At 32.4% G+C, this 22,125-nt stretch overlaps 2 protein-coding genes and 1 non-coding gene across 5 annotated transcripts in view; all 3 read right to left on the bottom strand.

Moving 5' to 3' along the window:
• Nucleotides 1-22,125, bottom strand: part of LOC107174920 (putative pentatricopeptide repeat-containing protein At1g12700, mitochondrial) — a 156,233-nt gene that overhangs the window by 56,389 nt on the left and 77,719 nt on the right. The window contains exon 2 of the mRNA XM_052432960.1: nucleotides 4,753-6,198. Within this exon, the coding sequence (XP_052288920.1) occupies nucleotides 5,105-6,198 (1,094 nt within the window). The 3' untranslated portion in view covers nucleotides 4,753-5,104. The remainder of the gene's footprint in view (nucleotides 1-4,752; nucleotides 6,199-22,125) is intronic.
• The window catches only part of LOC127899440 (putative pentatricopeptide repeat-containing protein At1g12700, mitochondrial), a 40,447-nt gene that overhangs the window by 4,105 nt on the left and 14,217 nt on the right, over nucleotides 1-22,125 (bottom strand). The window contains exon 2 of one of the 3 annotated variants that reach the window (XM_052432965.1): nucleotides 6,413-6,441. The exons of 1 other annotated variant lie outside the window; for it this stretch is intronic. In XM_052432965.1, the coding sequence (XP_052288925.1) occupies nucleotides 6,413-6,441 (29 nt within the window). Of the gene's footprint in view, nucleotides 1-6,412; nucleotides 6,489-22,125 lie in introns of all 3 variants that reach the window. One more of the 3 variants, XM_052432966.1, reaches the window with a different exon arrangement.
• LOC127899514 (small nucleolar RNA R71) lies at nucleotides 20,001-20,107 on the bottom strand. The gene has a single exon (XR_008051391.1). It is a non-coding gene; the product is annotated as a small nucleolar RNA R71 (small nucleolar RNA).

Here is a 22,125-nt window from a genome sequence, read left to right as displayed (position 1 = left end):
CTTCTGCAGTTGGCTGAATCAGATCATCTTCTTCCTCTCGTCTCTAATCAACATATGTTTTTAAGAGAATAATATTAAAACCATTGAGGCCCAAAACAATCTAGTAATTGTCATCAATGTATGAGCCTTTCACCGCAAGAAAATTTTGACCACAATCCCATGCTTTTTCTTGCAACTAACGTCTTTGAGAGGCTTTGACCTTGGATGATCAATGTTGTTTATGCAATCTAGTGCATAGAAGTGAAATGGAATGGAACTTAAAGTATTGTTGTTGGTTGTGGTTCCTCTTAAAGAATAAATATTATGGCCCTCTGGTGTATTGAGATCCATGCCCCCCAAACGGCCCCACCCCACATATGCATCTACGGCCAATAATGATAATAATAACACTTAATTAATAATCTATAGAATTAGGGCCATTCAAAATTTTACAAGAAAGAAAAAGTGAACAAATGCACCCATTGAGTGAAATGAGGAGTTATGCAATATGGAGTTATAAAAGGTATGCATACTTGAAACTTATCTAAAACAATCAATTCATTTCATGAATTATTTTTTGGACCTTTTATGGATTAAAGGTGTCTTCGAGGAGAGGAAGTCTCCTAGTAATTTAAAGATAGTGCAATTACAAAATTTTAAAATCTCAAGAGTTCTTTTTTTTTTTGTTTTCTTTTTTCAAAAAAAAAAATCACATGATAGGTGCACCTATAAAGAAAAAGAATCCAAGTTACACTAGAACACCTGGGTATTATACAATTCGTTTTCTTTTCTTTATTATTGATATGACATTGTCGGTTCATTCTTCAAATGTTTAATACCACTCGTTGTACAAATTCACAAATTGTACCTAGAAAAGTTTTTTACCAATAACAAAAGGTGTGGCTGCCATTACTTATAGGAGCCATGGCACCTAAATATAAAGAAATCATGCAAAGTCTACATTTTAAAACCCCAATAATTTAATTATTTATGATATTAAGGATCTGTTTGGTAAACCAAATTATAGTGTTAATTTAATTGGTAGTATGCAAACGTGTATAGCTCTATTATTATTGTTCTCTTAATATCCACCATAAGTTGAAGCAACGGTTAATAAAAAGTAAAGTAATACTACAAGCATAAATGCTTATGAAAATTAATATTATTAATTTTTTTTATACGCAATCACCTTATGGTTTACTTAATTAAGAATTTTATTTGACGTTTGAGATATGATATGATTCTATATATATATGCCTCTATATGGTTTATATTTTGTTAGCGTTTACATTTTGGAATAGAGAGGTATCCTAAGAAGTAAGAATCCTGAGATTGAGAATGTGGAGTGAGAGTAGATTATTTACTTACACTATAATAGGAGTATGGAATTAGAATTAAAATTCAATTTATGTGTTTACTTTGTCTCGGAGCGGGAGTAAATAGTTTCAAATTATAATTTTATCCTTATTTAAAAAATATAGTTTTTAATTAAAAATTTAATAAAAAAATATATTTGAAAAAAGAAATATTTATTTCATTATATTTGTAAATTAACAATAATTATTAATATTATTAATTATGTAAATCATAATTTTTTGTTAGTTTTAATTTTAGTTATCTAAATTAAAAATTATTGATGAAAGTAATAGAAATGAAACATTATTATTAATAACATAGTAGAAAATTAATATTTTCTTAGAATAGACTATTCATTATAATTAATCATTAATATCAAATAAATATAATAATATTTTATTTAAATGAGAAAATTAATAATATCTTAGAATAGACTATTTAAATGATATAATCATTAATATCAAATAAATAAATAGTACATTACTTTCAAGAGTCAACATCAATCAATGGGTAAATCTAATATTAAATGAGGGGTTGGGTTAATACATCCAATAAATTAGGGGTTGCACGGAAGCTTGTAAAATTAAGACAACATTATTCATACCAAAAACAAATTTCATGGAAAGCAACTACTAGGCAACTAACTACTTATTTGGAGTTGGTCAGCACCTACATTACATTACTCGTTCTATTGGAGCATGCATGGAACTTCTGATAATTTCAGACAACAAAAATAGCAAGAGCAAGTAAAAAGAGGGGGAATAAAAACAGTAATGATTGAACTTCCAACGAGGATGGTATTTTAGAACAATAAATAATGCATCAAACCATAGCCAACAGTAAAATGCAGAAAGTCAGAGTAATCCTGTGCCCGTGATAAGTGAAGGTTGCTCTACACCATTTGCTTTGGAGTCCCTTGCAGTTTCTTCAAATTCGATCTGATTCCTGAGAGTGAACTCACCATTGCAAAAGAAAAGAGAAGACTATCATGATCAAGATTTGTTAGCAGAAGAATATGAAACAAGAATGGAAGGCGAGGACTAATAACAGACGTTCCAGCCCTGTCAAGAATAGATGTTTTTGATTAATTTTATCTTATCATATTGTCTTCAATATTCATAGAGAAAAGTTTGTCAGTTTCAAAAGACTTTGTCTTGCCAACACGTAGTATAACAAAGACCAACACACACAATCATGATTCACGAGTCACCATTCAATTGAGTGCCATGTCACTAGGAATGAAAAAAATTCTGGACAATCACTTAGATGTGTAGTATCATTCAAACAAAAAACAAAATCTAGCATGTGCCATGCCAAAACAAAATGTCTCTACAAGTTTATATTTGACAATTGACAGGAACCAAAGAAGTAGAGAAGACAAGCTGTGCTGTTAATTATTAACAGAAATAAAAGATGAACACAGACTGAAAAACCTGATAACATAATCAATTCGGCACCAATTCCCCGTTACAGTTGGTAATCTCATATATTCAAAATGCAAACTAGTTCAAGTACAAGTTCCAATTTCAAAGACAATCAATTTAACTAACCGAAAGTTTCAGCATAAACCTGCACCCTCGCAAGAGAAAAATGAAATGCCATTTTATCTATTTAGAGAAGAAAAAGAGGTCTAAGAGGACGAGCCTAAAAATTTTGCACTTGCAGGTAATGAGAAAGAGGCATATGGATTAAATGATAAAAAAGTAATTTTACAACAAAAAGTTGCCAGAATTATTTGAAACTTATCCAATGAAACAGAGAGTCGGCCATGTCTGCAAACAGAATCCATGAACAGAACCTGGGAACATGCCAACAATACAGGGACATTTTGGACGTAAGTTATCCATTTTACATTTTCCGAGTCAGTTGTATAGCATCCTTCCTCACAGTAGGGACATTTTAATCGGTAATTTCACCAAGTTGCTGCCACTTTTCATGTAAACAGTTAAGTTTATGTCGTGTTTGTGGCATTTTTTTCACTTTGTTTGAAGATTTCTCGAATGTGATAAATTTCTGTCTGCAGGTGAGGGTAAATCATTTCACAGAAGAGTCATAAGCCCAGGTCCTAGCAGCATGGAGAATGAATCATTTCACAGAAGAGACATATACTGGACGTTTACAAGAAGTTAAATATAAATGCTTATAATTTATATAAGGTTTTTCAATTATACATACTAGCAGCCCTCAAAGGTGATTATGCAAAGAGTACAGCAAGGATAAAATATGCTGTGAATTCAAAGCACAAATGACAATCAAGTACCAATAAAGTGACAAGGTGTAACTAATTCATTAGCTCCCAAAGTGATGGATCATTAAGAGGGAACAAGACAAAGGGTGATTTTACAGTTTCTTGTGGCCATTCAATGGAAGGACTGTAGTAAGTAACAAGTTGAAAAACATGATACCATATTTAATTTGGCATCAACGGCAATGTAGAGTTGGTGATCACATAAGCTAGCTCGTCCAGACCAGGATCTGTAATGTGAATAAGACTCTCCAGATCACAAGAACAATCAGGATCCATTAACAGCACCGTAGAGAACTTGCTGTCACTAGGCGACGTGTCACTTTGTAACATGATTGAGATGCTGCAGATCAGGTTTTTAGGCTGAAAGCACATGCTGCTACAACTTGACATTTGACTCATCAACTTCCCCCTGTTGCTCTTGAACAGGAAATGACGGAAGTGAGTTCAGACTAATTTCATTCTTTACAAGTCCACGACGATTGAAACTATAGATGCATCCGGCATTACTTTTTTCTCCCTCATCTTGTGAAGAAGGTCAATAACTTTTGATGGCTCATTGGTTCGGATAAAACCATGGATAAGCGTACCAAATGTGATGAGATTCATGATCAAGATTTGTTAGCAGAAGAATATGAAACAAGAACGAAAGGCGAGGACTAATAATCAAAGGTCCGGCCCTGGCAAGCATATATAGGCTTTTGATAAATTTTATCTTATCATATTGTCTTCAATCTTCATAGAGAAAAGTTTGTCAATTTCAAGAAACTTTGTCTTGCCAATACATAGTATAACAAATACCAATACACACAAACATGAGTCCTCATTCAATTGAATGCCATGTAACTAGGAACAAAAACTTTGGGCAATTACTTAGATGTGTAGTATCATTCAGACCACAAACAATCTAGCATTTTCCATGCCCAAGAAAGATTGTCTTTACAAGATTATTTTTGAGAGGAACCAATGAAGCTGAGAAGACAAACTGTGCTATTAATTGTTAACAGAAATAAATGATGAACACTGATTGAAAAACCTGATGACATTATTAATTTGGCATCGATTCCCAATACAGTTGGTAATCTCATATAGTCGAATTACAAATCAGTTCAACTGGAAGTTCCCTATATCAAAGACAACCAATTTAACTAACAGAAAGTTTAAACATAAACCTTGTACCCTCACAAGAGGGAAATAAAATGCCATTTTATTTAGAGCAGAAAAAGAGGCCATACGGGAAAAGCCTAAAAAATTTGCACTTCCAGCTAATGAGAAGGATGTGTTATAGAAGAAAAACTCATGAATTGAATAATAAAAAAGTTATTTTACAACATAAAGTTGAAAGACTTTAAAACTTTCTGTTGAACAGGAAGTTAGCCATGTGTGCAAACAGAATCCATGGACAGAACCTAGGAACATGCCTATATTAGACAACACTCCTTTACATGTTGTAATAAGAATGGGATCCTCCAGGTTGGGTTTTCAGGCAGAAGAAACATGTGGCTAAATCAGTATTAAACTCACTTACCTTTGACTCTTGAATTGTGGAATCGATTTTAAGCTAATTTCATTCTTTACAAGCAAGTCCACAACAATTGAAAGTATAGATGCGTCTGGCATTACATTTCTCTTATCCATTCTGTGAAGGAGTTCAATAACTTTTGATGTCTCATTATTGCGGATGAAACCCAGCATAATCGTATTAAATATGACACAATCGGGTTCCACAGCTTTTGCTTCCATATCAAGAAACAAATCATGTGCCTTGTCCATTTGCCCATCATTACAAAGCCCATGGATCATGATGTTGTAAGTTACAACATCTGCCATTAGGCCTACACGAGGCAAACTTTGAAACATTTCCCAAGCAGTTTCCAGTTTGCCTATTTTACACAATCCATCAATGAGGCAGTTGTAGGATACGATATTAAGCTCATACTTGCTATTTCTTATAGCACGGAATAATTCCAGTGCCTCTAGAACAAAACCATTCTTGCAGAGCCCGTCAATAAAGGTAGTGTATCTATATGTATTAGCTGCCACATGATTACGCTGCATATCATCAAACAGTTTTAAAGCATGCTGAACCTGGTGTATTTCAAAAAGTCCAAGAAACAAGGTGCTATATGTAACAACTGTTGGCTTAATTCCTTTAGAGAGCATTTCGCTATAAAGGCTTAACGCTTCCTCTATTTCCTTATTCTTGCAGTAACCATTTATCAAAATACTGTAACTAAAAACATTATGTTTGCAACCCATACTCTCCATAGAAACAAATAGTTCCTTCGCACGGTTAACTCTACTCGTCAAGCAAAACCCATCCATTAATGTGTTATAGACAGAAGCATCTGGACGCACACCAATCTGAATCATCAGGTCCAGCAACCGACTTGCTTTATCCATCTTTCCATTCTTGCAGAGCTCATCCATGATCACATTGAAAGTCACAACATTAGGTTGTACCCCTTGGTCCATCATCTCAATAAACAAACACTTCGCCTCATTCCAATCATTAGCGTAACAAAAACCGTGAATCAAAGAAGTATAAGTAACCACATTGGGGTTAATATTCTCATCCTTCATCTTCGGAAACAGTTCCTTGGCCTTGTCCACAAAACCTTCCTTACAAAGACCATCGATAATAGTACTGTATGTAGCAGTGTCTGGCTTACAAACAACAGCAAATTCCCCATTTCCATTAGCCATCTCTTCAAATAAATTTAGAGCAACAATTGTATGGCCTGTTCGACACAATCCATTAATCAAAGTGGTGTATGTGATGACATTAGGCTCACAACCAAACGCTTTAAGTTTCGTTAACAATGCGGCGGCCTCCATGATTCTACTCTCCGCACACAAACCTTTAATCAAAGAAGTAAAGGTCACAGCATCTGGAGTAAAACAAGACCTGAGGATTCTCCCAAGAACAACAAAACCATGAGAAACTCGACCCATTTTGCAAAAGCAGTTAATCAAGATATTGTAAGTATAAAGATCTGGAAACAACCCAGTTGAATTGAGTCGCTTGAAGAGTGAAAGGACAGTATATAATGTTTATTCTTAGCAAGACAACCAAACAAAATATTGAAGGAAGAGACAGGAGGCGGAGAAGGGTGCATACGGAACATGTAATCAAAGATACACAAGGCTTCATTAGGAGTAATAAGATTAATATCACCTTGACCTGATGATTTGCACCTTTCTTTGAGGAATTTTTCGAGTGAGGCTCAGTCTTTGACCGTCAGTCGTAGCGACTCCTTCAGTTTAGCTGTTGTGGTCGGATACGAGGGTTCATTTTCCGAAATTGAAGATGTGGGTTTTCCGGTATGAGGGAACGAAGATGAGAAATTACATCTAAGAGCTGATACTAAAATTGAAGTAAAATTAAATGAACGAGTTGAGGATACGAAAGCCATTGGAGAGCTTTTGATTATTTGGGGTTGAAGAAGAAGAAGAGAATTACCAAAATAGGATAATCTGTCCGCAAACCGCATCCTGCCGTTTATTTTGCAAATAGGATACATTACACAAATGATGGCGCACGATTCAATTAGTTCAAATAATAATTAATTATTAAATTTTATCGTTTCTAATTTAAATTGTAAAATTTCTTCAGTTGAATAAAAGTGCCAAATTTTCTTACATTATCCTCCTACTCAAACACAAGTCTACTCGAAATTTAGATAGATTAAATTTCACCTACGCACCTTATCTTCTAATTTCCCAACGCGACTTGGGTTCTACACCCTTATCTACTTGCAGTCAGCGTTCTGTTTATTCCATAGATTTTCACCGAAGTACGTTTTGGTTGCTCTCCAAAAAAAAAAGAGAAAGAAATCACCCAATACTTTTGGGGCAAGGCAAGCTTCCAAATAACATTGCAAATGATTTGGTGAAAAAGCTTTCATCTATTCCAGTAACTTAGAAGCACTTTAATTCGATTCTCTCTTAAGAGTTCTATCACTTTAGGATGATTTTTAAGTAAAATCCTTGTATAAATTATATTTTTGTTAATATAACAAACACTAAATATTTATGACCTGAAAGATAGTTGTTGAATGGAGATCGTTTCACACAAAAAAGTATTTAAAAAGAATGTGGTATTGTAATATTAAATAATTTTTTGTAGTGATATAAGAGTATCACACTAGTTTTTTTTTTTTTGCATTACAAAAAATTGAAAATAAGATCTAAGTAATTTCAAGAATAAATTAGCAATATTAGGAACAAGTTTTACAAAAAGCTTCTGGGACATGTCATACAAATTTGTTATATAAGAAAGTCTCTACTAGATCTTCTTTCCACATTACAAAAATTAGAAATGAGATCTAAATCGACCAATTATAAATTTTATAGTGAGTGGGTCCTATATGAAAACAAGGTTTTTTTTTTATTATAGTGTAGTCAATTATCAGCCATCTACCCTAAGTTTATTTTATATTAAAAAATACTAGGAAGATTTAATTTGTTTAGTTTTTTACTTTAATTTTATAATTTGTATTAGTTGTCTACTAAAAAGATAGAATTATCCTTACTAAATGACAACATAGAAACAAATACAAATAAAAACTATGGTCATTTTGTAAGGGTAATTCTATCTTTTTAGCATCGAATTGCATATTAAACTATTTTAAGTACTTAAAATAATATAAGTTCTTTATCAAATAAATAAAATTTTAAACTATGTATTTACCAAACATTTTAAAATCATAGCTCCTCTACTACATCTCCAAATAAATTCTTAAAATCATAAATAACTAAATTAATGGGGTTTTAAAAGGACTCTCCGGACTTTGCATGATTTCTTTATGTGTAGGTGCTGGGTGATCATGTTGGTTCCTATAGGTACCATCAGCTGCACTTTTTGTTATTGGTGAAAAAAAACTTTTTGGGTACAATTTGTGAATTTGTATAACGTGCGGTATTAAACATTTGAAACATGCACAGACAGTAATCTAATCAATAATTAAAAAAAATTGTATAAAATACATATGTCGTAGGCAACTCGGATCCTTTTCTTTATAATTCCATATCATGTGATTATCAAAAAACTTCTTGAGATTTTTAAATTTTGTAATTGCACTATCCTTGAATTATCAAAAGACTCTTGATAATGTTCTTCTTCTTAATGATGCCTTTAATCCGTAAATGGTCCAATAATTAGTTCATAAAATGAATTTATTACTTTAGACAAGTCTCAAATATGCATACCTCTTATAACTCCGTATTGCATAATTCCCTACTTAAATACATTTGTTTCCTTTCTCTAAATTTTAGAATGGCCTTGTCTACTAAATTTCCTCTTTAAATTTGACTGCGAACTGGGAATTTCGCCAAAATTTCCACCCCATCTTACTCTCTGAAATATGTCATCCACGTTACTATAGCAAATTTAACATCTAGGATACTGAAACATTTTTTTTTTTAATTTTCAAATCTTCAGCTGTTGAAAATAGGTCTTTAGCTGCTCACCAAGAGAAAATTTTCATCTAAAACTTTTTTTGATAAGGCAAGCTTCCAAATAACATCCAAATGGTTTGGTGATGGTTTTTCACCTTTTTTGATAATCCAAAAGCACCTTATTTATAGTTCTCTCTTAACAGTTTTATTACCTCAGGTTCTCTCTTTATTAAGTAGAACGTCATATATATTAATTTGTTGTTAATATAAATAAAAACTAAGTAGATGTTTGTTTTTTCAACTTAACGAAAAATTTTCATTCATTAAATTATAATCCCAAACTTTTTAGCTTTTTACTTAATCTAAAAAGTATGAATAATATCATTAAAAGATATTTTCCAAAATATCTCTATCTAATTAATTAATTTTCATCGTTACCCGAATAAAATTTAATAATTAGTATTATTACTCATCTCTATAACTTATGATAATATAGTGGTAGACTATTACTATTTTTACCATCTTATTTTCTTCATATTAGAATTATTTATCTTCATAATTTTTTAATGACTATTCTTAGTATAAAAACATCATAAATTATAATAAAATTGATTGACATATACTAATTTAGAATATTAAAAGGTTGTGTTCAATTGAAAATGATTTATTTTATGATGATATATTATCTTTTATATGTTCTTTGAAATGTTGATTATTTGATTAACATTTACAATATATTAGGGCACAAATGTAGAAATACTAATTTTTAGATTTTTTTTAAGTTAAAAGATAAACAACTTAATATTTATTTTTAACGATTCAGATAAAAAAACAAACATATAATTAAGATTTAGACATTCAGCTCTACTCAAAATTCAGACTAATTCACACATATTTAGATTTTAGACAAGAAACATATGCCACCTAAATGTTTATGATTTAAAATTATTTAATAATCATGGCACATTTAACCTATTTAAACATGAAATCTTGTGTAGACTTATGTTTAAGCAGGAGGATAACGTGAGAAAATTGACACATTAATTTACAATTTGTAGGCCAACTGAATAATTTTTGTTTGTTTTTTTGTTTTTGATAATAAAACAAGCCTCGCAAGAGCTTAGGTTTTTAGCCAACTGAATAAATTTCCCCACCCAAATTAGAAACAATAAAATCTAATAATTATGAGCCCATCAGACAAACAGTGAGACATCATATTGTTAATACCTACTCGTAAAATTAACGGGATTATCAAGGTATTGTTAATACCTTCTGTATCGGTAATTCTTTTTTTCACAACTGAATATATTTCACAATTTAAATTAGAAAAGGATAAAATTTAATAATTAACTATTTTTTGAACTAATTCAATCGGGAGCCATTATTTGTAGGCTGTAGCGGTCCCAAAAGCATAACATTATTGTGAGTAATGTATCCTACTTACAAAATACACGGCAGAATGCGGTTTGGGGACCGATTATCGAGGTATTTGTTAATATTCGGAAATGAGAAGAAAAGGTCAAATAAAATTTTAACTTATTATTATTATTATTTTTAAAGATTGTAACTCAGATGATTAGACAAATAAAGACGCTAAAAGCCACTTGACGGCTTCACTAGGAGCTGTTTGAGTTTAATTCTAAATTCTTAGGTCCCATAGTGTAAATTTAGTACACTAATTTTTTGTAATACACATTTGTATTACAAAAAATATTGATTACACATTTAGCCCGGGATAATATAAATTCTTAGGTCCGCCCCTGAGCAAAACTAAATATTTATGACTTAAAGATAGGTGTTGAACAGAGGTAGTCTCACAGAAAAAAAAAAAAAGTATTTGAAAGCAGTGGTGATATCATAATTTTTTGTACTGATACGAGAGTATTACACTAGATTTTTTTCCGCATTACAAAAAGTCTGTATTCAAGAATAAATAAGCAATATCATGAACAAATTTTACAGAAAGCCTCGAGGCCATGTCGTATGAATTTTTGATACCAAAAATAGTATACTAGTCAGTATATCTTCTTTCCACATTACAAAAAATTAGAAATGCCAGTTGTGACAGTTACCTACGGATATGATGAGTGCTTGACCAGTATAATTCAGGTTTGCGTTTGCCCAAGGAATTTTTCGAACTGCAACCAACTGATAACAAGAAGTGAATGAGAAAATGACAGAAAAAAGCCAGACCTGCCATTTGATGCATGAATAGAGCAGATATGAACTAAACAGGAAATTCTGAAACAGAGCCTCCAATTGTATGTTTCTCAGCACTTTACTTCCTAACTAAATAAATATATAATATAGATAGTAGGCAGTCTATTGTGCAAAGGGCTCACATGCTTATTATTTCTTAATCTCAGAAGTGATCAAAGTATTTTAAGCATCAACCAAGGCAGTTACATTTTCTGTAATATTCAGCTTAAACCATATAATTTGCCACCATGGCCATAACAAATGAAATATCTTTGGCAGCCGGATAGATTTTCAAATCAAGTGAAACTTAAGATGAATAACACAGGACAAAAGATTAGGTAATAGAAGACAGGGCCACAGAACAGAACACCAGGGATCTGTAACATTGAGGTCCTTTCCTAAAAATATACTCTTCAATTAGGCACAACAATAATAGAAAAAAAATTGAAAATATTACTAGCTGCTTCCACTGATGCAATAAATAAATAAGTATAACCATGATATTAATAATTGAGCATCACAATAAGCATCAAGCACATACCAAAAAAAGAAAAATAAACACTATTCAGAACATGGTTGGGTCTCCTCTTCATCATCATTATCAGTCACTTCTCCATTTATTTTTTCCCCATTCATCACTTTATCTTTAGGAATCTCACCTAATTTAAAAAAAAATTGTAAAATATAAAAAAAACAAATACTATCAAAATCAAATAAGTGCAGAAGTGAGCTGAATTTGATATTAATAATTGAGCATCACAATAAGCATCAAGCACATACCAAAAAAAGAAAAATAAACACTATTCAGAACATGGTTGGGTCTCCTCTTCATCATCATTATCAGTCACTTCTCCATTTATTTTTTCCCCATTCATCACTTTATCTTTAGGAATCTCACCTAATTTTAAAAAAATTGTAAAATAAAAAAAAAACAAATACTATCAAAATCAAATAAGTGCAGAAGTGAGCTGAATTTGATACCTTTTAATTGAGCCCATATCCAATTCTGAGTACACATTAAGGCATCTACTGTACTCGGATGAAGTCTACTACGATGTGGGCTTAAACATCGACCTCCCGCACTAAAAGCAGATTCGGAAGCAACTGTGGAGACCGGAACAGCCAGCAAATCTCTAGCAATCTCAGATAATATCGGATATCTACTTCTATTCACCTTCCACCACATTAAAATATCGAAGTCTGGAGTAGTCTTATCCTCTTCTTCCAAGTAAGTATCTAACTTCGACTTAACTCGTTTATGAATATGTTGGCTTTTGAATGCATTAAATTTTTTCACATCCCACATACCCATCACAACTGAACTAGAATTAGAATTACAAACAACACTAGACTCACCAAATCCTTCAGCCAAATTCGATCCAACCATACTCTTTTTTTTATATTCTGAATATAAGTCAGAACAGAGAGTACGGATTCTATCAATATGAGTTGATGCATCACTACCATAAATCTGAGGAAAGAAATAATCCACTAGAACCATTTTGTATCTAGGATCCAATACAACAGCAACAACCATTACACCATGGATTTCATCCCAATATTTTCCAAACTTTTCTAACATACTTTTCGCCATATTTTTTATCACATCACATGAAGAATTAAGCCAAGCATTCAATGATAATCTAATTTCACAAATTATTGGAAAAAATAAGTTAGCTGTTGGGTATTTAGTGCCAAAAAACATCTCAGCCATAGTATAGAAGGGTTTCAAATGCTCACATACTACTCTCGCCAACTCCCACTCTACTTCAGTAGGCAAGTGCTTATATTGGTTATCACGATGCTTCAAACGAGTAAAAACATCTTTATAAATCAAAGCAACTTCAAGCATTAAATATGTCGAATTCCACCTAGTTTTACAATCAAGCACTAAACTCTTAGAACAATTTAACTTCAATTGGCGATTAGCCGTATCCTCAAACAGCTCTATCCTTTTAGGTGATGATGTCCAGTAATTAACACTGTTTCTAACTTTTTCAATCCCATCTCCTATCGCATCTAACCCATCCTTAACAATTAAATTTAAAATGTGAGCACAACATCTCACATGCAATAATTTTCCATTTAATAAGAATGAACCAGGAGGAAACTTAGCCAACAAAAGCGGAATCATAGCATCATTAGTAGAACAATTATCAATTGTTATTGTAGATAACCTTCGATCTACATTCCAATCCAACATACACTTAGCCAACTCATTAGAAAGTGCTTCAGCAGTATGTGGAGAAGGCACATATATAAATCTACACAATTCATAAAAAATAAAACAGAATTACAGCTATGAGAATAAATAAAAATAAAGTTCATATAATAAAATATAAATAAATTTATTAAACTTTTAAACTGATACCTTAAGATTCGATTTCGTAGAGTCCACGAATTGTCAATAAAATGCACTGTCACGACCATATATCCCTTTTTTTGATGGCTAGATGTCCACATATCCGTAGTAATGGAAACTTTACTAGTAATATCCTCCAACAAAGCCATTGTCTTAGCCTTTTAAAAATCAAACAGCTTAAAAACTTCTCTTTTCACAGTGTTCCTACAAATTTTACCAAGCAAAGGCTGAACAAAACTCATCAAATCCCTAAACCCTTCATACTCAACAAATCTCAAAGGAAGCTCATGCATGATTATCATTCTTGCTATTTTCTGTCTAGCAAGTGCTTTATCAAATGCAGTGGAATCAAATGCTGAAATTGTTGAAGTTTCAGCATCTTTTTTCTTGTAGACCTTAGATGCTTGACTAGGGCTAGAAGCTGGAGCTAGAGCTGATTCTTGTATCCGTTTGGGACACCTATCAATATGGTTTAACAAATGTGAAGTTCCACTTGATTGCTGTCCAGCAAAACCTTTGCCACAATGATTACACACTGCCTTCATTTCTCCATTAATTGTTCTCCTTGTGAAGTGGTCCCAAGCTCTAGATGTTTGTCTCAATGAGCTTCTAGGTTGTCCTTCCGAGTCTCGTTTTGTACCTCCACTAATTGAATGAGTTTGTGGATTTTCAGCATTAACATTACTTGAGGCTTGAGGGTTTAATTGAACAGCAGGATCGGAATCAAAATTAGACATAATTAACCTGAAAAAAAGACATTACAGAGCAATTATTAACAATCCCTAAACTTCTAGAACTAGCTAGCTCGTTTGTTTGGAAGTAGTAGTAGTGCTTAACATGAACCATATAGAGATCAATTACACATCTGATATAGGGTGCTGCCAAGTTACATTATTTAATCAAGCAGATGGATTGTCTCTACGCTCTAGGAACCTAGGGTCAAATTACTTTCTCCACAAATTGATTGGATCCTTTTTGATAAATCTGGTTGCAACACGGGTACCCATTTTCAAATCTGGTTCAGTAACAAAATCTCGCATTGCAACCTCAGTAATATCCAAACACGGGTACCCATTTTCAAGATCATCACATAGCTACTTCCACTTAGATTCAAAAAAACTAAATGCTCTAATTAATCCTATAGCATAAGGAGAAATAATTCCATCGATAAATTCATAATTCCTTAGACCGTAAAGAAGGTGGCAGTACATTTGGTGCTGAAAATTTAACCCAACAATGACTTCACGCGGACTAGAATGACGGCTAAGTTGAGACAAGTTTTTGTTACTACTACCTTGCAAAGGAAAAGCAGACGCAGCCATAACTTTAAATCCAGCTTATTACACTATTAAGCTTCAGCAATCAAAACTTACCTTGCGCGGGAGACAACGAACAGGCGGACGGACGACGGTGGTGGCAGCGACGACAGAGACGATGGCAGCTGGAACGAGGCAGAAAAGCGGTCAAGAACAGCTGGAAGCTGCAGTTACGGCTGATCAACCATTGGTACAGCGCCGGTGCACCTAAATGGAACCCCTGGACAGCGGCGTCGGAGTCGGGGAAGAGCGTCGGTAAGCGAAGACCGGCCGGCAAGTGATGTGATAATCTTAGGTTTTTGCTATCTAGATTCTAGACATTTGTTTTTGTTTTTTTCATTTTAGTTTTACGATTTTAATTTTTTAATTTCAAATAAGATATTAATTGGATATTGGATATCCATCGGGAATCCATACCCATCCAACTTTTACTTGGATATTTTTTTAAAATATCCATATCCATGTCCAAAAAATTTTTGATGGATATTATCCAATCCAATTAGATTGGATGTATGGATATCCAATTTAAATGGACCAAATTGCCATCCCTAGTAAGATTGTTAATAGAGAACTAGAAATAAGGTTCTTTTTTATTACCAAAAGGGTGAAAATTTTTCACAATACCATTTGGAATGTTATGTGGAAGTTTGCCCTCCTCCTAATTATGGCTTATGATTCAAGAAAGGAAATTGACAAACAGAAACAATGGTGCCCTCCTCCTAATTATGGCTGGTTGAAAGCCAATGCATATACTGCTTCTAATGCTAAGAAGCAGGTAGCTGCAGGTTTGGAAGGTGTTGTTAGAGATGACACATATGTTCCAAGTGATGGTTAGTTCAACTAGGAAGGACTATTAGTTTCACAATAGAATTCCACTTACAAGGATGAGGATTCATGCAAAATTTAGTTTATACTAATAAAGAAAAAAAAATTAATTTAATTTTTGGTATATTTGTAATACAAAAATAGGATGTTCAAAGTATTTTTTAACAATGCAACATATTCTACCTTGTAGTAAATTAAAAACAATTTAACAAGAGAATTCAAAATCTGAACTCCACTGTGTGCTCTTTCTTCTGCAACTGGCTGAATCAGATCATCTTCTTCCTCTCGTCTCTAATCAACATATATGTTTTTAAGAGAATAATATTAAAACCATTAAGGCCCAAAACAATCCAGCAGCTGTCATCAGTTTACCAGCCTTTCGTTGCAAGAAAATTTTGGCCGCTACTAACCCATGCTTTGTCTTGTAACTAGAGTATTTGAGAGACTTTGACCTTGGATAATCAATGTTGTTTATGCAATCTGGTGCACAAAAGTAAAATGGAATGGAACTTAAAGCATTGTTGTTGGTTCTGGTTCCTCTTAAAGAATAAATATTCTAGCCCTCTGCTATATTGAGATCCATGCCCCCCAACGTCCCCACCCCACATATGCATCTACAAAATAATGATAACAATAACACTTAATTAATTATTTATAGAATTACGGCCATTCAAAAATTTACAAGAAAGAAAAAGTAAACAAATGCATCCATTGATTGAAATGAGGAGTTATGCAATATGGAGCTATAAAAGGTATGCATACTTGAAACTTATCTAAAATAATAAATTCATTTCATGAATTATGTTTTCCACCATTTATGGATTAAGAGCATCTTTAAGGAGAGGAAGTCTTCTGATAATCCAAAAATAGTGCAATTACAAAATTTTAAAATCTCAGGAGTTCTTTTTTTTTTTTTTGATAATCACATGATAGGTGCAATTATAAAGAAAAAGAATCCAAGTTACACTACAACATCTGTATTTTATACAATTTTTTTTTGTTTCTTTATTATTGACACAACATTGTCTTGTCGGTTCATGTTTCAAATGTATAATACCACATTTTGTACAAATTCACAAATTGTACCTATAAAATTTTTTTAACAATAACAAAAAGTGTGGCTGATATTACTTATAGGAACCATGGCACCTACATATAAAGAAATCATGCAAAGTCTAGAGAGTCATTTTAAAACCCCAATAATTTAATTATTTATGGTATTAAGGATTTGTTGGTAATTATACTGTTAAGTTGATTGATAGTACGCAAACATTTATAGCTCTATTATTATTGTTCTCTTAATATCTACCATAAGTTGAAGCAACGGTTAATAAAAAAGTAAAGTAATACTACAAGCATAAATTCTTATGAAAATTAAGATTATTAATTTTTTTTATACGCAATCACCTTATGGTTTACTTAATTAAGAATTTTATTTGACGTTTTAGATGGTGTTTACATTTTAGATTATAGTGGAAATCTTGAGAAGTGGGAACCTTGTGATTGAGAGTGTGGAGTGGGAGCAAGTTGTTTTTGCTCACTAGAATGAGAAGGGGAGTAAATGGTTTCAAATTACGGTTTTACCCTTATTTAAAGAATTGTAGCTTTTAATTACAAAATTAATAAAAAATATATTTGAAATAAAATATTTATTTCACTATATTTGTAAATTAACAATAATTATTAATATTATTAATTATGTAAATCAAAATTTTGTATTAGTTTTAATTTTAATTATGTAAAATAAAAATTATTGATAAGAGCAATACAAATGAAACATTATTATTAATAATATAGTGCAAAATTAATAGTTTCTTAGAATAAACTATTTATTATTAATATTAAATAAATATAATACTATTATTTTTAAATAAATATAATAATAATTTTATCTAAATAAGATTAATATTATTCTTTTTAATAAATAGAATTTTATAAAATAAAATAATAATATTTATTAAATAAATATGATGTTATTTGTTTTATTTTACTAAATATGATTGTATTAAATTTAATAAAAGAAAGGTAAAAAAAGAAAGTTGTGGGAGTGGACCTTCCCTCGTGGGAGTGGGAATCACACTCCCTACTTCAAAATTGGGTGGGATCAACGGAGTGGGATTCCCACACCTCTTAGAATATGCAAGTAAACTTTAGAGTGGGAGGAATCTATACTTCTCACGGCCACTCCAGTAAGTAAACATAACATTAATAACTTGGTAAAATGATAGAAGTTGTTCCTTCATTGATGAGCATAATTTATATACATATTTTACCCTTAATTATATAATTACTAGTTATTTTTATTTGTTATTTTTAATTAATTAAATTATTTTATTGAATAGGGGATTAATTGAAGATTATGGATAAAAAAGGATATAAGGGAGCTCAATTTTGGAAGCGTTAATTAATTGATTTTAGAAGCAATTAGACATACATGCATGTGGAAGTGAAGCCGAGGAAACCGAAGCTAGTAAATTAATTGATCTAGCACATGAAGAAGAATTTAAGCATAACATTGGCTTTAGCTTAGTTAAGTTACACGTGCATGGCTTTGTAATATTTGGAAAGCAATTTAAATGGGACCCGCACTTGGCTTTCATAATTGGAAAAGGAATCTTAAAGCAATTCCAAAGGTGGTCACGTGTGAGAGCTAAAGGAAATAAAAGGCAAGCCTTTTGGCTTTAGGATTTAAGAGATGGGGCCCATTTCAAAGATTATAAAAGGGAGTTTTGGCTTTTGGAGAGCGAGGCGGCCAGAGGACAGAAACAAAAGGCTGGAAGAGAGCAATCGGCAGTAGCAATATTTCGGCTTCCATGGCTGATTTTATTTTTTTTGTTGCTCACAATTCAAGTATGTCTAGCTAATTTTCTTATACTGAGGTTAAGGATGAAACCCTATTCAATGAAATAATTATCTTTTTATTTAATTAATTCCCTATATATGTTCTTTGATGATTATGGTTTTTATTTCACATGATTAATTGGATGTTAATAAAATCTTTTCATCAATTCTGTCATGCATTATTGATTGTTAGGATTAATATTCGATTAATTCTATGCTTGGATCTATAAAGTTTATACATGATTATCTTTGACTCTATGTCTTTCATTAAATTGTTTACATAGAGTGCTTAGTAAACTTTGACTCTTTGTTATTCAATATGTTTACATGGGATACTTAGATATCGTATTATTAAGTAGAAAAAGAACCTACATTAGATTTAATTACTTGGGCTTAATTGTTATATCCATGAGATGACATAGATTGATTTCGAGTTGTCACTCTAAAATTGGGGATTAATTAATATTTAGATAATTACTAATTGAATAGTGGTGGATTCCGAAACCTTGGTAATTTTTATCTCATTAAATTCTCATTTACTTTAATTATTTTCTTAGTTTAATTAGTTTAATTTCTCTTAAAACTCAATTTGCTCAACTAGGTTAGAATTAATATTAATTTTAGATTTAAATTAGACTTTTCAATTTATAACAATCCCTGTGGATCGACCTCGTTACCACTTTTCTATCTCTAGATTCGTGCGCTTGCGAGTATATTAAAATTTTCACAACAAGTTTTTGGCGCCGTTGCCGGGGATTGTGCTAGAAAGTCAGTTTAATCTAGGTTGATTTGATTCTTCCACTAGTTATAATTTAGATTGTCTTTTATATTTTTTTTAATTAAAAAAAAACACAAAAAAAAATAAAATTTATTTGTCTTTAAATTCATTGTTTGGTTGTTTGATTTCTTTTATTTAATTTTTATTATTGTTGATTTGTTTTATTTTATTTTTTTTTTCTTTCTTTCCTTGTCTAGTTAGTTTATGAGTGTTTGGGAACGTGATTTAACAAATCGTTTGGTTAAAAGAGAGTCGAAAATTGATAGTAGTCAAACTAGTTCTTTAGAAGTGATGGATGACCCAAATAGACTATTGCCAATACTTCCACCAATGCAAGCAGAGAAAACCCTTAGAGAATATTTTTCACCACTTGCAGCCAACCAACCATCTTGTATTGTGTTGCCACAAACCACAGCAACACACTTTGAACTCAAGCCCTCTGTCATTCAACTTTTACCATCTTTCCATGGGTTAGAGAGAGAGGATCCATATTTGCACATTAAGGAATTTCTTGACATATGCTCTACATTCCGTTTTCAAAATTTTAATGATGAGTCAATTAAGCTTCGTATGTTCCCTTTCTCATTAAAAGACAAAGCAAAAGCTTGGTTGAATTCACTTCCTGCTGGATCTATTAGTACATGGGATGAATTGAGTAATAAGTTTCTCACCAAGTTTTTCCCTATGTCTAAAACAAATGCCCTTAGGAGAGAGATAAGTGATTTTTATCAAAGAGAGGGTGAGCAATTTTACGAGTGTTGGGAAAGATTCAATGATTTACTCCTCAAGTGTCCCCACCATGGTTTTGAAAAATGGAGACTTATACAATGCTTTTATAACGGTTTAACCATGTCAAATCGTCATATGGTAGAGTCTATGAATGGTGGGAGATTTTTGAACTTACATGAAGGGGCTGCATGGGATTTCTTTAATTCACTTTCTGAGAATTCTCAACAGTGGGATTTTTCAAATCAAAGAGAAAAATCATCTCAAGTTTCTAGAAAGGGGTTATATGAAGTTAAGGATGATTTTGATGTGAAATCCACTCTAGCTACACTTTTTAGGAAAGTAGATGCCTTAGCTCTGAACCAATCAATGAATCATCATCCTAGTGTAGCTAATGAGGTTTGTGCTATTTGTTCTAACGTGTCTCATACAGCACAGAATTGTCCATCATTACCAGCCTATCAAGAGGCTTATTCTGAGCAGGTACATGCCTTACAATCATATGAGAAAACCTCCAATAATCCATATTCATCCACATATAATCCTAATTGGAGGAATCACCCTAATTTTTCTTGGAAACAAAATCAACCTTTGTCAAACCAAGGAGGACAACAATTTAACATGCCCAATCAACAATTTGTCCATCCTAACCAAGTATATCCTCCTGCCCAACAACCTATGTCTCAATTTGTTGCACCCCAACAAAGAAAGCCTTCTTTAGAGGATACACTTCAAAGTTTCATTCAGTCAACCCAACAAGCTTTTCAGTCAAACACTCAAGCTATTCTAAAGCTTGAACATCAATTGGGTCAATTAGCAACTACTGTAGCTGAGAGAGAAAAAGGAAAATTTCCAAGTCAACCAATTCCTAATCTCAAAGGAGTGCACGAAGTTGGATCGAGTTCAAGCCATCAACATGAAGAAGCAAAATCTGTTATGACCTTGAGAAGAGGAAAATTATTTGACAACAAAGTAGAGGTTCAAATAAGGAAGATATCTGAGCCTACTTCTTCAGATTCAGTTCCATCACAAGACTCATCACCAAATGATCCTGAAGAGAGTGGCCCGCCAGCTTACATTCCCAAGGCTCCTTTTCCTCAAAGGTTAACAAAGGTAAAGAAAGGGACTTCAACAGGTGAGATTATGGAAATCTTCAGACAGGTAAGTATAAACATCCCTTTACTCGATGCTATTAAGCAAGTTCCTTCATATGCAAAGTTTTTGAAAGATTTATGCACTAAAAAGAGAAATTTGCATGTCACTAAAAAGGCGTTTTTAACTGAACAAACTAGCAATTTACTTCAATGTAAAATGCCACCAAAATTTAAGGACCCTGGTTCTCCTACTATCTCATGTGTTATAGGGAACCAATGTTTTGATAAAGCATTATTGGATTTAGGCGCTAGTGTTAATCTCTTGCCTTACTCTGTTTACATGCAACTTGGACTAGGGGAATTAAAGCCAACTTCTATTATTTTGCAACTTGCTGATAGGTCAATGAAAATACCTCGTGGTATTATAGAGGATGTGTTGATACAGATTGATAAATTTTATTATCCTGTTGATTTTATCGTTATTGATACTCAGCATGTACATGATCCTAAGAAACACACTCCAGTTATTCTAGGTCGTCCTTTCTTAGCTACAGCTGATGCTCTTATTAATTGCAGGAATGGAAACATGCAGCTATCTTTTGGTAATATGACCATGGAATTGAATATTTTTAATGTTACCAAGCAGCCACAAGAAGAAGATGAATTTGTTGACGCGAATATGATAGAGGAATTAGTAGAAGATTCATTCATTTCAAATCATAATGATGATCCATTAGAGGCATGTCTAACTCATCCTGATTTATCTTTTAATGATGACAGTGCAATTGCAGAAGTCAGCGCTTTACTTGATGCACCTCTAATTACGGACACAACTAAATGGAAGGCAAGGTTAGAATTACTGCCTCATTCTGAGAAGAAAATTGGCCCACCTGCGGAGGCACCACCAAAATTGGAACTCAAAGCACTGCCCGACACTTTGGAATATGCATTCTTGGGAGAATCTGACACTCTACCTGTTATTATTTCTTCTTCCCTCGATCTTG

The sequence above is a fragment of the Citrus sinensis genome, chromosome 8 (genome assembly GCF_022201045.2).
Source record: "Citrus sinensis cultivar Valencia sweet orange chromosome 8, DVS_A1.0, whole genome shotgun sequence".
Taxonomy (NCBI): domain Eukaryota; kingdom Viridiplantae; phylum Streptophyta; class Magnoliopsida; order Sapindales; family Rutaceae; genus Citrus; species Citrus sinensis.
The sequence above is the reverse complement of the archived record's forward strand: the minus strand, read 5'-3'. Positions and strand labels throughout refer to the sequence as shown.